Source organism: Caretta caretta, chromosome 8 (genome assembly GCF_965140235.1).
Source record: "Caretta caretta isolate rCarCar2 chromosome 8, rCarCar1.hap1, whole genome shotgun sequence".
NCBI classification, from domain to species: Eukaryota; Metazoa; Chordata; order Testudines; family Cheloniidae; genus Caretta; species Caretta caretta.
Window position 1 is genome coordinate 36289758 of NC_134213.1, and position 15883 is coordinate 36305640.

Below are 15883 nucleotides of genomic sequence, written 5' to 3' on the forward strand. Positions count from 1 at the left end.
TGCTTTATGAACAAAAGTCACAGCTTGGGACACAGGGCCCCAAGGCAGGGCTGGCCTTCCCGGCTCTGCTGCTGACAGGTGCAGCAGGGAATTCACAATCACCAGGAGTCTATCCCTGCCTGGAGAATCCTTGACACCTCCCTTCCAAATGCCAGCACGCCCTTTGGGGGAGGCAGGGAGGCATTAAACTCCTTCAGCCCCTATGGGGGCAATGACTCCCCGTAACATGCCCATGATCTGAGCCTGGAGTCCAATGAAAGCTGCTCCCTCTGAGCAATACTGCAGTTACCTCTTGCCGACACCAGCGTCACTACATGACTGCAAGAAAGGCACCTCCACAATGGTCATAGGCGCCGACTCCGTGGGTGCTCCGGCGCTCAAGTACCCACGGGAAAAAATAGTGAGTGCTCAGCATCCGCCAGCCCCACAGCCACTGATCAGCGGTTTGGCGGCTGGCGGGAGGCATTCGGGGGGAGGGGCGAGAGCAGTGAGCCACAGGTGGGAAGGGTGCCAGGTGGGAGGTGCTGGGGCGGGAAGAAGCCGAGGGAGGGTAGGACCTCGGGGGGGGAGGGGACAGAGCAGGGGCGGGAAGAGGTAGAGCGAGGGCGGGGCCTCAGGGGAAGGGGCGGGGCTTCGGGGTGGAGTGGGGGTGGAGCACCCACCCTGACAAGTCAAAGTCAGTGCCTGTGGAAACGGTGCCTGTGCCTCTGCTCCAAACAGCTCTCCTGTAACAGGGCAGAAACCAAGCATCGCTCTGAGAGCGCTCTGCAGCACAGGCCTTATACAGGGCCTTCGCCCGGGAGGCATCCACAAAGGGGACCCATTGCCCGGAGGCGCTGCCAAGAGCTAATGTTGTGCCCTTGTTTCAGACGCTGTATAACTCCATCAAAAATGAGAAGCTGGAGTGGGCCATGTAAGTATCCCTGTTCAGTGCCCTCTGACCCGAAAGGGCTCTTTCAAAGCTCTTGGATCATTAGCTCAAGAAGCTTCAGGAAAGTGCAGTATTAACATACGCAGGGACTGGTAATGCTCCAGAAAGGACGTGTGCTTCTGAACGGGTAAAATTCAACCCCATTTAGGGCCGGCGCAAGACAAAGGCAAAGGCAACAGGTAAGGCATAACATTGGCCCTCTGCATGAGGGAGATTTACCCCTTTAGAGGCACATTGGCCTGCTGGAGTATCTGACGTAGCTGCATGTGGAGGGGTGACCATCACACCAAGAAAACAAGATCTGAGCTCCCCAGTACGATAAACATTCACTGCTCAGTTCAGAAGCTGGGCTTTGACCAGTCTTCCTGTCCCTGTTGGTGGGTGGGTTTATTTATGTATCACACATGTGCTGTCATTGCTGTCCTTCTGGATGACAGCCGCTGTGCTCTCCTCTTGCACCATGGTGAATACAGCAGTTCCTCACCCCAGAGCCACGCCTCTCACTCCATCCATCACTATGCAGAAGGCACCCATGAGCATCCCATGAGGGCCAGTGACATGTCTCAGAGCAATTAATACCATACTTACCCTGGTCAGCAATGTCATCCTTATCATCTCCAATAATAATAATAATAATAATAATAATAATAATAATTTTGCAACACCTTAACTCCAGCCGCAGTCCCTTTACCTGTTTTAAACTCCATCTGTTACAACATTAGGCCCCACTCCTGCAATGAGCTGCAGGCGGTTGGATCCCTGAGGCCCATTGACCTCAGGGAGGCTCCACAGAGGTGCATGGTTCTGCTCATGGGAGGCCCATTACAAATCTCGTCTCTTTTTCCAGACCTCCTGTCTCATCCTCTGCTAAGCACCATCTCATCCCCATCCCATTGCTCTTGGCCTTCTGACCCCTCCCATTCCTGATGGCTCTTGTATTGATGCAGTTGTAGCCTGATTTTTCAGAAGTCCTTAGCTTGTGCAGCTCCAGTGGGCTTTGATGGGTGTTGAGAGCCTGCGGCACCACTGCAAATCAGGCCATTAATGCCAGGCAGTGGAGGACGGTGTGTGCAGCGCTCACTCCCAGTGCAGTTGTCCTCAGGGATTAACTAGCAGAAACAAGCTCAGGGTGACGTCCCATCAAGAGCCACCATGGGGCCATGTGGAAAATGTGCACAGCTGCTGAAACCAGAACTTCTCTACCTTCCACCAGAATTAATTACTGCTGCAACCCCCTGAGCACAATGTCATCCAGCCCATTACAATGCATACAGTCGTTTGATTATGGAAATTTACTGTACAAGCTACGCAAACAGTGTAATTGAAAAAAGGAAGAGAACCATATATTGCTCAGTAAGCCAAGCCTTGGTTGATTTCCCATTAGAAACTCGCACGCCTGTAGGGGATGTGGGTGTCAGGTAAAAAACAGCCAAGATAAAAACAGGGAAGATCCTTTGCGTATAGATATTAGCTGTCCAAGCTGGAGGTGGGGTGGAACAGCTGTGCTAGAAATACGCTCTTCAGGCTGCACTGGCCTCTCCTTGAGACCTCATGTGTCGGTTGATGGGCCTGAATCAAGTGAGCCATGAAGTGGGTCTTGCCCTGACCTCACTCTGGTTGAACATCCTTTTTAAAAAACAAAACAAAACATGTGTGTTTAGGGCTCTTCTTACCCTAGCAGCAACCCCTTTATTTACCCACAGATCTGCTATGTTCTGGGCAGTCCACGCCCCCTCCCCCCCATGCACTTTGTCCTTTGGGAGAGACCTGCTTTCGTCCTGGCCCAGTCAGTCCCTGGTCTCTCTATAGGGCCAGTTGATTACCAACTGTGGTGGTCAGTGATGGATTAGCCACTGGGCCGATGTGGTCCAGCCACTGTGCCCAAGTGGATTAGCCACTGTGCCCAAGGGCCCTGACCAATTGGGGGCCCCCCGGAAAAATGGGCGCCACAATGCCCCAACCCTTCCACCCACCCAGCGGTCCTGCTGGGGAGCAGAGTCTGGGCACAAAATACTGGGTGGGAGGGGAGCAGGGCAAGCCCTCGCTCCCTGACCCCATTTCCCCAGCAGGAGCACCAGGAGGAATGGGCAGGACTACAGACAGCAGGGGTGGGGAGGGGCCCCCACTTGCGCTGGCCCAGGGGCCCCACAACCCCCTAATCCACCTCTGGTGGTGGTGGTGTTTATGATGCGTCCACCTATGTATCAGGAACAGGATTGAGACCCACTAAGTCATTTCACAAAGGGGCCATCAGATGGTCACTACCAGCTGCAGCCAGATGCTCACAAGTAACTTGTGGCCGAGAGGTTCCATTTCCCAACACCAGTTGCACGTGCCTTGCAGTTGCCTGGCTACACTGGAAAATGTTTCTCCGGTTTTATTTTTCCTGAAAAGCAATGGGGTGATGAGTAGAACTGAGTGAATAATGGATTTTTCAGTTCGTTGGCAATTTGAAAAAGTTGGGTGGGGGGAAGTCATTTTGCCGCAGGCAGAAAATATTTATTTAAAAAAATTTGGTGCATTGAAAAGTAATGGGGGAAACTGTTTTGGGTGAAACAAGACATTTTGTTTGGATTTTGACCATTTTTTAATATTTCTGAATTTTTCAAAAATAAAATACAAGTAAATTTTTACACAAAAGTCATTTCAAACCAGAAAAAGAATTTTTTCCTAAATGAACAATTCAGAGAAACCAAGATGAATTCACAAAATGTTGCAGTGCTGTCGAATCGTAGTCTTTCTCCCCAAAAAAAGTTTCATGAGAAAAATTTTGCCCTGCTCTGCTGATGAGACTGTTGGAAGTACATTAGGAAGGTCTTCTTCACACAACACACAGTCAGCCTGTGGAACTCATTTCCAGGGGATGCTGTGATGGCCAAAAGTATATCTGGAATTAAAAAGGAATTAGATAAATTCATGGCTATTAGCCAAGATGGTCAGGGAGGCAACCCCATGCTTGGGTCTTCCTAAACCTCTGACTACCAGTCCTAAACCTGGAACTGGATGGCAGGGGATGGATCACTTGATAATTGCCCTATTCTATTCACTCCCTCTGAAGTATCTGCTCTGGGCCATTGTCGGAAGACAGGACACTGGGCTAGATGGACCTTTGGTCTGACCCAGTATGGCCATTCTTATGTAGCTGGTCCTATCCCACTAAGTGTTCAATGATTATCAATGGAAATTATGCTCTGAACTCTATTGGGTGCTTTTGAAAATCCAATCCTAAATAAATGAGAGAGAGAGAGAGAGCAAAATCCCACCAGGTCAAAGCAACCTGATTGACTTCATTGCAGGCAATGGTCAGCAAAGAAGCCAAAGTATTGCTGTAAATCAGCCACTAGAGGGAGCCCTCTAGCTCCAGTAAGGCTGCTCAAATGCACTGGCATCTGGCAGGAAATTTTATATAAGAGAGTTCAGAGAAAGTGCAGCTAGTTCAGCTGAAGACAGCGAAGCGATTATCGTGTTATTGCAAAACGCTGGATTACCATGCGCACAGCCTCTTTTGCACACAGTGAGTAGGGAGAACAGAGCCCCCTGGCACCAGCCTTTCAAAGGCTGGGACAGTTCAGTTCCTGCCCGATTTAGCTGGTACTTCATAGATCTCTTCCTCCCACCCCTTCATCCCCCATTTCCATGCACTCTTTTCCTTCCTCCCTCTGTATCAGCCTGAGATCCTGGAGGAAGGGGAAGCAGATGCTGCCTGGCTGCAGGGCTCCTTGCTTTATTGCAGACAGGCTGGTTGCAACATGAGAGACCTCTAGCCTCCTTTGCACTAACACAAGTACTGCCTGGAGCAGGGAGCATAAGGTACCATCACACAGTCATAGTGCTGAGCACAGACACTCACATGGGCAACATAGACCCTCTGCGCCAGGCTACCTGCTGCATCCTCAGAGATACTGATGAGTCAGATACTACCCCAGATCATTCCCCACCACTCCGGGCACCTGACCCCCTCTGCCCATGCCCTTAGCTAGATCCCTCTCCACAGTGCCTCACAAGAGTGTTAGTGCAGTACACACTATCACATCCAAGTAGCTCCACCCAGCCCCTGGAAGGAGAGCCATGAAGTCCAGGTGAGAAATGTAGTGGGCACAAGGGCCGTGTCCCCACCCTGACCCAAAGCCCCAGTGCCCCCATGACACCCCTTGGTGCAATGACAATATGGCATTGGCCATTTGCTAGAGGAGCCAGTGGAGGGGGCAGATACTTCACTCGATGGTCACCTGTTCTGTTCATGCCCTCTGAAGGACCTGGCACTGGCCACTGTCGGCAGACAGGACACTGGGAGAGATGGACCTTTGGTCTGACCCAGTGTGGTCGTTCTTAGGTTCTGATGTTCTTATACTTTGATGCCCTGGTGACATCCCTGCGAGCTGAAGTCTCTTTTTGCCCATTATTGCATAGCTTACATCTGAACTCTGATATGGCCCCAGCCTAATTTGTAGTGGGCCCAGTTGTGCCATTTAGGCACTGGCTGTTCTGGGGTGGTCCCAGAGCCCGGGCTCCAGCCCAAGCCCAAACAGCTACACCACAATTCTATAGCCCCACAGCCCGAGCCACGAGTCAGCTGACCCAGGCCAGCTGCAGGTGTTTAATTGCAGTGTAGGACCCCGCAGTCACTTCCCTGGTTAGTCAAGATTTTACCCATGCCTCCCTGCGTGGAGAGCTTTTCCCAGTCCCTGCTTCCATCAAGGTCTCTCCCAGGGGCTCCCTCCTGGAGAGCTTTCCTTCCTCTGAGTGTCCTGTTCGACTCCCTGCAGCCCTTTCTCCAGCTGGGCTCCATCACCATGTGAGCTTGGCTCTCATTCCTCTTGCTCCAGTCACTTTCTGCTCTCTGGTGAGCCTCATTCCATAATCAGGTTGGCTTAGCCCCATGTTCTCCAGCCCACTCTACGCCAGCCTGGAGATCTGTCTAGTCTAGTACCCAGATGCTTCTGCGGAAGGTGTAAGAACCCCACAGTAGCTGACTTGGGCTAATTTGCCTCCCACATTAGATCTTACCCAGGACTCTAATAGCGGGCCTAAGCCCTGAAGCACTAGGCCAAATCTCCCTTCCACATATGCTTTGTTAGCATTAACCATGATGTCTCCTGTTTGACTAAGTAATGTCACAAAGCTGCAATGAGAACAATCATGGGTTGTCAAATGCCTCTCGCCGTTATGCCCTGTTCAATGCCATTCAAGTCAACAGGGCTGCAGCAGTGCTCACAAGAGGAGAATTTGACCCCACATATTACAATACTTGGCACACCATGATTTTCAATATATAACAACCTGGTTCTACCGCTGTATTCTACCGCTACTGTAATGAGTGACTTGCTCGAACCAAGGCCTGGTCCCTCTAGCAGGTAAAACATAGTGTCAAAGACTAATGTTCTTTGTTCAAGGTTTTCTCTGGGTTTCTTTCCAAGTGACGAGGATGAGCTGAGAAAATCACTGTCGGAACTCGTGGACGACAAACTAGGAGCCAGTGCAAAGAAAGTGACGCGGATCGTAGACGGCAGCAATCCTTTCCTGGACATTCCCCAGGCGCTGAATGCAATTACCTATAAGCACGGCGTCCTCACCCGGAAAACCCATGCTGATACAGATGGGAAGAGAAGTATGTGTTAGAAGAGAAGTGCAGCATGTAGCGTGACATGCCAGTAAGGGACACCTAGGGCAGAGAGGACAGCACCAGGACATGCAGTAAGAGTTGGGTCTAGCATCAAGACCAGAGCTGGGTGAATGCCGCAGACAAGTATGCAGAGAGATAAACCTAGCTGGTTTGCATGGCTGGTAGCCAGGACCCCATATACTGACTTCTGGGTGTCCCAGTGCAGAGGGCCAAGTCAAGGCCAATGCACCACTTCAGTCCTGTTTTGAGGATTTCAGTGGTGCATAGGGCTATGCTGTGGTATATTTCCCCTGGTGCAAGGGGGTGAACTCTGCCATCCAGCTCAGTACTTTCCCCACCTAATTTCAGTGCTTTTCACTCCCCTTTTCTGGTTTTGCTTTTTCTTTGGTGTGGTAAAATCGCAATCAAAGGGAGTTGTGATGGTTGTCCCTGCACGAGCCAGGGGCTCTCCCCTGGCAGCACCACATTCAGGGAGGGCATAGTTGCAGCCCCTGCCCTCTTCTGTCTCCCTGCAATGCTAACCAGCTGGGATAGGGGAGTAGGTGGGGCACGCAGACCTGGCTGGTCACAGAAAGGTGCAAATGCTCTGTATGCTCAGGGGTATAGCAATGAGCACATGTCCCCACATCCTGGGGCTTGCAGTGGGGCTGAGTATCTCCATCCCAGCCCACGCTTGGCCCCATAATTAGAGCCCCAATAAAGCCCCAAACACTCCTCTAAAAGGGGTGGGTCAAAATCAGATTGCTGCCACCAGCTGCCCCCAGGCATCAGGAACGGCCGAGCTTTGCAGCTGGCCCCATCCTTATACTGGGCTTAGCCCAAACTCTGGATCCCAGCACCCTGAGCTATAGAGAAGGTCCAGACCCAGATCCGTTCTCTAGCATGAGCCCAGCTGAAACCCCAGACCCAACAGACCTCTCAACCTGGGGAGAGTGTGGATGCAGGGTCTCAACTGTGCGGCTTTGGCCCATCTCCATTCTGCCATTGCACTATACATGCTTGAGCTCCATTAGCAACTGGATGCCAAGTAATGCTGCGGTGAAATGGGAGCGCAGGAGAAATACAGGGAAATGTGTTTGGAATCTGTTAGTTGATTACCGGCAATTAGTAAAACCACTGAGGATTATTTCTGTTAATGGAGATGGATGGCCTAGTCACTGAGACCCATTAAAACCCCAGGAATACCTAAGGTTATGGCCCAAGGTCTCCCCTCTCTGAGCAGCCCTATACTAAGCACCAGGGCACATTTGTCATCTTCACCCATCATCGCAGAGCCCCCCTCCTTTGCCGCCTGCCCAGGATGAACGCCCCCTCTGTAGTGCCAGGCATTGCCATGGAGCTACTCTGTCCAGGCCCCCAACTCCAACCCTACAGAACAAGTAATGTGGCAGGTGCCCTTCGGCGTTACCAGTGAGGAAGAGGAAGCTGTAGTTAACAGGCCCATGTAATGAGCTGCTTTTCTTTGTTTTAGCCCCAAGAGGAAGAAGAGGATGGAAGAAGTTTTATGCTGTGCTTAAAGGGACCATTCTTTATTTGCAGAAGGTAAAAATGGCCAACTCCGTCCCATGCTGATATTTATTCTTTCATGCTGTACGAAATGTTGCTACAAGGGAAGACTCCTAGAAAAGGATGCAAATGCTGGAAAAGGAGGCAGCGATTCTGAGCCCATGCTCACGATGCAGGTGCCGACTTCCAGGGTGTTTTGTGCATAGGAGCAGGAGGCGCCCGTAAGAAGAGCTGGAGGGAATTAACTGTATCTAATCAAATGACTCGGGGTGGAGGACTTGATCGTCTTCCATATCCTCAGGGGAATGCTGTAGTGAAGGCTTCCCAGCCTTAGAAAATGGCAATACAAGGAGCAATGTTCTGAGGTTAAGGAAGGAGAAATGAGGCTAGGCCTTTGCGGGGACGGTCTTCACAAGGGAGGTGGCTGAAGTTCTTTCACTGCCAATATTCCCAGCCAGGTCAGACAGGATATTAGTGGGGCCTGATGCAGTGGGTAGCCCCTCACAGATGAGGTCGGTGGAGGGTCAGAGTAGTCTTTTCCTGCCCTGTCATTATCTGCAGTCGGTCCCTTATTCAGTAAGGTATTCACTCGGGCCTAACTCTGCGCATGCAAATAGTCCTGTTGACCTCAATGGGAAACTCACATGCTTAAAGTGAGGCACAGGCTTCAGTGCTTCACTGAGTTGGGTCCTTAGTAGGGATCGATGCTGGAGTCTCTCTCCCTCTTTCCTGGCAGACTGTACACGTGTATGTATTTCCTAAGGGGGCAACCACACAACTCTGCTCACTGTGTCTCCCCATGGATGAAGTAAAGCACAAAGCCCAGCTCAAGAGAACAGCTGTAGAACCCCACTCCTGGTGCCCTTTGGTATTGTCACCAGTGGCATCCTCCTGTCTGCCTCTCGGGCACTTCCTGTGGGTAGGCAACCACGTGTGTCGCATTAATGTCTCCAACACAACAGAAGTAAACAAATTGTGAATTATATAAGAGAGGCACGAGGGCCCCTCAGGGCAGCATGAAGTTGTGACTCAGCCCCATGCTCACACCCTGACGATCTCTGTGTGGTGCTGGTGGTGATCCTGGAGTATGTGTGACAGGGCTCTCGGAGATCTGGCAGGGGCTGATGGTAATTGATTGGTGCCTGTTGCTCTCAGCCAGTTTGGATTTTTACATCCATGCTGCCATCAGCTGGGACTGCAGCAGATCTCCAGCTTAGCAGAGTCTGGCTAGAGCAGCTCTTGGGGAGGGAGATTGTGGCAACTGCAGGAAGAGGTGATGTTAGCTACCTCCTTCTTAGTGAGTACTCAGCCAGTCCCCCACATGGGACTAAGGGAAGGGTCACCATGCTAGAGAAGATGCTCTCTTTTGGTAGGGATGGAAAAGCTGAGGTCAGGGCCACTTGTAGTTATCCATGATCCCATGGCAGTTCATAAGCGATATTAACCCCAAAGTCCTGGGTAGGCACCAGTAGGGATAAATGAAATCTGCCTATTTACAATTCTTTGCTGCAGTTTTGGTTTGCTATGGCATTCTTATTCACATTCACTCTAAATGGTTGCAGATTGTTGCCGTGTGCTGTTAAGTAGCTGCCACATTTCACCCCAGAGGTAGCTGCATTTCACAGAGTACGAAGTGATCTACATGGATAGTTTATAAACCAGTTATATTTATAAAGAGCATTTGGTGTCCTTTTGAGATGCCACATATTAAGAGCAGCAGCCCCACAGTTACCTGACCCTGCACCACTGTGCTGCTGTACTTGAACAATCTATGCATATTAATATAATGGAGGTATTGCCTAGTGGTTAAAACACAGAACTGAGAGTTAAGAGATTCCCAGTTCTTCTACAAATGCCCAATTGTGACCTTGAAGCAAGTCACTGAACCGTCACATTGGGCATTTCTAGAAGATTTGGGATCTCTTGATGCTCAGTTCTATGCTTTACCCAATAGGCAATGTTGCCAAGGTATTAATAAGTATACATTGCAGCAAGTTGGCTGTAGATAACAATGGGGTAAGATATGTTTGGCTACAAAGCCGTGGGAAATGGCAGTGAAGAGGATATTACCAGCCTCCAGACCATGATGACAATAAGGAACACAGATTCTGCCCTCAGCAACACCAGACTAGCTGTCAGGAGAGGCAGTGGGGAGCTGTGTATGCACAGTCAGGGACACAAGTGGACCTTTAGGGCCGCATCTAGCCAAGCTACACTCAATGCAGGACCCATCAGTGAAGACGGCAACAGGTTTAGAGCATTCTCCACTCTCTTTTGATCTTGGGACATAAGTTAGAGCAGCCTCAGGGTGGCTCTAATTTACACCAGCTGCAATGGAAACCGAAGGGCCTTTCCACTGGTCCTGGATCACTGGCGTTTCAGGTGGTCCAGCCATGCCCCTATCATACCACCAGCACTGGAGGGGAGCCAGAAAGAGGTGGGACAAAGCCAACGTAGCTGACTCTACGTCACCCAGGTATTTTCTTATAAAATGACGAGCCCCAGCTGCTCACTCCACTCTCGCAGTACAAAGAGGCTGGGCCAGGGAGTAGGGATCTGGTCCTGTGTATGAGGTACTAAGAACAGAGAGTCCCATTGGACCCTGGTGTGCAGTTAGTATGGTAATGAGAGACACACCCTCCTTTGTTGTTTTCAGAGTTGTTGTCACCATGTTGGTCACAATGTAGGAGAAAGCGAAGGTAGGTGAGATAATCTCTTTTATTGGACCAGCTTCTGTGGATGGAAGAGACATGCTTTCAAGCTACCCCTGACCTGAAGAACTATATGTAATTTAAAAGCTTGTCTCTTTCACCACCTGAACTTGGTCCAATCAAAGAGATTACCTCTTGCACCTTGTCCTAGATAGATAGATAGATCTAATGGTTCAGTGATAGCACATGTTGTTGACTCCCTCCTGTTAATTGCTGGATTGGCATGTCCGAGCATAGTTTGGAGAAGCAATTTCTTGATCCTTTAGTGGGTCTTGAGGAACAAGCGGAGAGCTCCTGAGCTCTAATTCCTGCCGTGCTGCTGACTCATTGTATGGCCTTTGGCAGGTAATTTCACCGCTGTAAAATGGGGATAATAAACCATAATTACCTCACTCACATGGGTGTTGAGAGGATTAATGGCTGTGTGTGAAGAGCTAAGTGTTATTATGTAGGACTGGTTTTAAGAGCTGCTTGTTTGGAGACCGTCCAGAGGGCCTGATCCTGCAGCCCTTCCTCCTGAGAGTGGATCTGGTGATCTGGCCTAGGCAGGAGAGGGGGTGCTTCCTCAGTAATTGACCGATGCCTGTACAGGTGGGCACTCAGGTTACAGAGGCGCTCCCTTGTGCAGATACAGTACTGAGCATGTTTAAAAGGGCGAGTTTTCAAATTCCTTGTAAAAGGGTGAGAGCAGGCTGGAAGGTAAGTAAAACTCCTCTAAGCCACAGAATCAGCAGGCTGGGCATTACTTCAGGAAACCTAGCCCAGGAGGCACAAATTCTGTTCCCAGCACGGGAGAGCGAGGGCAGAGATGAGCCTCTGGGTATGTCTACACGGTGAAATCAGAGCCACAGCAGCGAGTCTTAGCTCCTCCAACAACTGACTCGGGCTTGTGAGGAGAGATGAGAGAGTCCAGGTTCTGAGAACCGGGCAAGTGGGGAGGGTCCCGCAGGCTCAGCCCGAGCCCAAATGTCTATAGTGCTACTTTTAGCCCCGCAGCATGAGCCCAAGTTAGTTGACCTGGACTCTGAGACTCGCTGCTGGGGGTTGGGGTGGGGGTGGTTGCTGTGTAGACGTACCCTCAGAGCCTTAGTCAGTGGGAAGCCTATCCACACCCCATCAGCAGATTGGATCATGAGAAGCTCTTGTCCCTTTTCTCTCTGAGCTACATCTCCATAGTAACAGCACCTGATTCTGGCCTCACACTGGAGTTATTCCTGACTTTCATCAATGTGTGAGAAAGCGGAATCAGGCTCAGCAGACCTGATTCTCTCTTCCTATCCAGCTCCTCAGATGGGGCAAAGGGGCCAAAAAGCTTCCAAACTAGGGATTCCTGTGTTGGAGTCCCAGCAGATGTGGAGTCGCTGTAGAGAGCGTACCAGGCAAAGAGGAATGGCTGGCTGATTCCCCGATGGTCCCAGCACCGTCCTCAGCTACACCCAGCACAAACTGGGCACGGCGGAGAATGTGAGCCAATGAGTTTGTTGTAGCTGTGTTGTTCCCAGGATATTAGGGGGGCAAGGTGGGTGAGGTAATAGCTTTTATTGGACCAAGTTCTGTTGGTGAGAGAGAGAGACAAGTTTCTGAGCTTACACATAGCTGAAGAAGAATTCTGGGTAAGCCTGAATCTTTCACCAACTGAATTTAGTCCAATTACAGGTATTACCGCACCCACATTGTCTTTCTAAAGCATTTTAATATTTCTGAATAGAATAGGGAAAGTGGATGAGATAAACTACGAGATACCCTGAAGCTCATTCCCACGAAATAAAGGCCCGTAAAATATTTAGGATAAAATGAAATAAACTCCTTATCATTCAATCGTTTGGGGGCATTTCAAACTGGAAACTGACCCCATTCTAACAGAAAAGGTTGCTGAAATTCAGAGATATTCTCACCAACTCTTGGCCTATTTATCATTAAGGAAAAAGCCAGTTTCCAAACAAAAACTAGGTCATTTTGGAAGTGAAAAATACTGGCATTTCAGCTTGTTTTCAGTGTAAGATTGGCTGTATTGCTGGAAATTGTAACTAAAGCACAAGTGCAAAAAGGGAGGTATGAAATTGCAAGAGAAAGGCGCTACCACAGCTACAACAATGCTGATGATGATGCACCAACCAACACGAATGTTTGCGTGAAACTCCTCCAGAGGCTGCAAGGAATGCTTCGATCTGAATATCTGTCAGTTTTCACTGAAATTTAAATAAAAACACTGATTGAAAAAAGAACAGGAGTTCTTGTGGCACCTTAGAGACTAACAAATTTATTAGAGCATAAGCTTTCGTGGGCTACAGCCCACTTCATTGGATGCATAGAATGGAACATATAGTAAGATATATATATATATATATATACAGATAAGTAGGAAATTACCATACAAACTGTGAGGGGCTAATTAGTTAAGATGAGCTATTATCTGCAGGAGAAAAAAACTTTTGTAGTGATAATCAAGATGGTCCATTTAGACAGTTGACAAGAAGGTGAGAGGATATTTAACTTAAGGAAATAAATTCAATATGTGTAATGACCCAGCCACTCCCAGTCTCTATTCAAACCCAACTTAATGGTATCTAGTTGGCATATTAATTCAAGCTCAGCAGTTTCCCGTTGGAGTCTGTTTTTGAAGCTTTTCTGTTGCAAAATTGCCACCCTTAAATCTTTTACTGCTGCTACTAAATTTTTGGATTTACAGGCCTCAATTCAGCAAAGCGATTAAGCACGTGTTTAACCTTAAATCCAAGTTCAAAATGGTATTAGGGGCCTGAACTCATTGACGTCACTGACAGTCTTTCCATTGATTTCAGTGGGCCTTGGATCAGGGTTTAAGTGCTTTGTTGAACTGAGGTGGGATTGCATTTGTGTTTAAGGTCAAACAGAAGCATAGGGGTTTGGTGAATCAGGATTATCGTGTAGTCCAACTCTAGACGGTGTCTGTGTGAACATGGCATTTTACAAACCTTGTCCGATCTATGCTGAGTCTGATTTGCCCTCTATAACTAAACTTGTATTGCACATTACTCCTCTTCGTTGTGTAGAGCCAGCAGAGCTATGGGAGACAGAGCACTCTAGTCTCCCTCATGCATCACTGACAAAATTGTCTATTACTTAGCCAGTCTTACAAAGACATATGACTATGTGTATATTTAGGGTGACATCGAGACCCTATGACTTCAGTGGGATTCCATTATTATCTATTATTATTATTGTTGTGATAGCATCTATGTACCCCAGTCAGGGATCAGGGCCCTGTTGTACTAACTGCTTTACACACGTATAACAAAGAGTGGCCCCAAAGAGCTAATACTTGGCAGGATCTGGCCCTAACTTCCAAATGCAGAACCTACCATCGATGATGATGCACAAGCCAGAAATGACCTAGCTTGACACTCAAACCCCAGGGCCAGCAGTCGGAAAAACTATCTTTTGACTTGTGAAGTAAGCACATTTGATGCTGAAATCAGCAAGGGACAATAAATGTGGAAGCCAATGACATTCGCGTTACAGTCCCTTTTCAGAACAGCGTCGCACTTTCTTTTTAAGATTATCCCTTTGACTTTCCCTCCCCCCCCCCCCCCCCCCACACACACTGTAATTTCATTGTCACTTGTTTCTGCAGGGACTGGAAGCAGATGTGTCAATAACCAAAGAAGTTATTCTTGCCATATTTCCGGCCCTACTGGAAATCTCACTAGAGATCCTGCTCTTGTGAGATTCCCAACCCAGTTTTGCAGACCCAAAGGTTTTAAGTATTGGAGAAGCATCTGAACACTTGGGTAGCTCCCTGGACCTTTTGAAGTTCATGAAAATGTATATATAGTACATTGGCCTTGTGTGTGGTCATGTCTCACTCTGGTTGTCTATCTGGCCGACTGAGCAGTTGGTTCCACATTGCGTTGTGGGAGGTGTAATCTTTCCAGCAGCCTTGCTCATCAGAGACAATGGGGGCCCAAATGACAACTCCCATAAAGCAATGCACTAGAGAAATGCAGTTTAATTTTTTTAAACTGATTTCTATTCTATGCAGGTTCTTATACCATACTTATTACCATAGTATCTGAAAGTTGTAGTATCTAATTTGAAAGGAAGCCTTTCTGGTTAAATTCATTTAAAAATATTCCAATTCAGGTCAAACTGACGCTAAACAAAATATTGCATTTAGATTTTCCTAACAGAAAATTGAAAATTTTCAGCAAAACTTCCCATGGAATTCAGCAAAATTTCCCACAAAAAAATTCAATTTTGGAGACACCGCATTTTACATTGGAAAATCATAGTGACAGTTCCTGATCAGCTGTATCCCTTCCTATAACAAAATACAATGTACTTATGAGCAAACCTGTGCTCTTTTAGCTCAGACCATAGACACTGGCCTTTTTGATGCTGTGGGTCCTGGATTCAATTCCTGTTGTCGACCACAGCTCTGTATGGATATGGCCATGGTTTGTTACATGGTTTTGTTACATGAGATTTCAGCAGCTCTAGGGTGGAAAAAAACTGCAATCATTTTAAACCAGCCCCATGATGTGCTGTGATGTTAGAATTCTTTAGGAAAATCAAATTGCCACACACTAAGTCACCACTGTAGGGAAAAGCCCCTCAATATTGCATCCCATTCAGCAGTATGCAGCCAGGTCCCTGCCTCCTTCTGCCCCAAGGTGATGCAATACTGAGATTTTCTTTGCGGTTCACCTTTAAGGAGTCAGCCACCTTAAGGTAGGAATTTGCTGCCAGACTTTTCTTGGCATGGTTCCTTTTAGCATCTCATCACACGAGGCCTCGTGGTGTATGTGCTCATACATGTAGCAACATTTCAAACCAGATATTTTTGTGCTGACTGCTTCAGAAAAGCTGCTTTCAGGCACTTTTACAGTCAGAAACACAGCTCTGTATTAATGGACCCTGCTCACTCAACATCTGGCATCTGCTCACTGTCTGGCACTGCTGCTACTTCCCAAGCACAAAGATGCTGGTACTCCTGTTAGCCCTGCAAAGCCACTGCAGGTATAGGAGAGCAGCTGGGTTCTGAGCACAGAATGGCAATGATGTCAGTGGTAGAGAGAACACAGAATGATTTTTTCATCCCATGTTGAATAGGGATCTGGGAGCTAGGGAAAA

General features: G+C 48.4%; 1 protein-coding gene across 5 annotated transcripts in view; it reads left to right on the forward strand.

Moving 5' to 3' along the window:
• Window positions 1-15883, forward strand: part of PSD2 (pleckstrin and Sec7 domain containing 2) — a 172434-nt gene that overhangs the window by 143755 nt on the left and 12796 nt on the right. For 4 of the 5 annotated variants that reach the window (XM_075131390.1, XM_075131391.1, XM_075131389.1 and 1 more), the window contains 3 exons: window positions 870-913; window positions 6325-6539; window positions 8026-8096. In XM_075131390.1, the coding sequence (XP_074987491.1) occupies window positions 870-913; window positions 6325-6539; window positions 8026-8096 (330 nt within the window). The remainder of the gene's footprint in view (window positions 1-869; window positions 914-6324; window positions 6540-8025; window positions 8097-15883) is intronic. The other variant, XM_048861118.2, reaches the window with a different exon arrangement.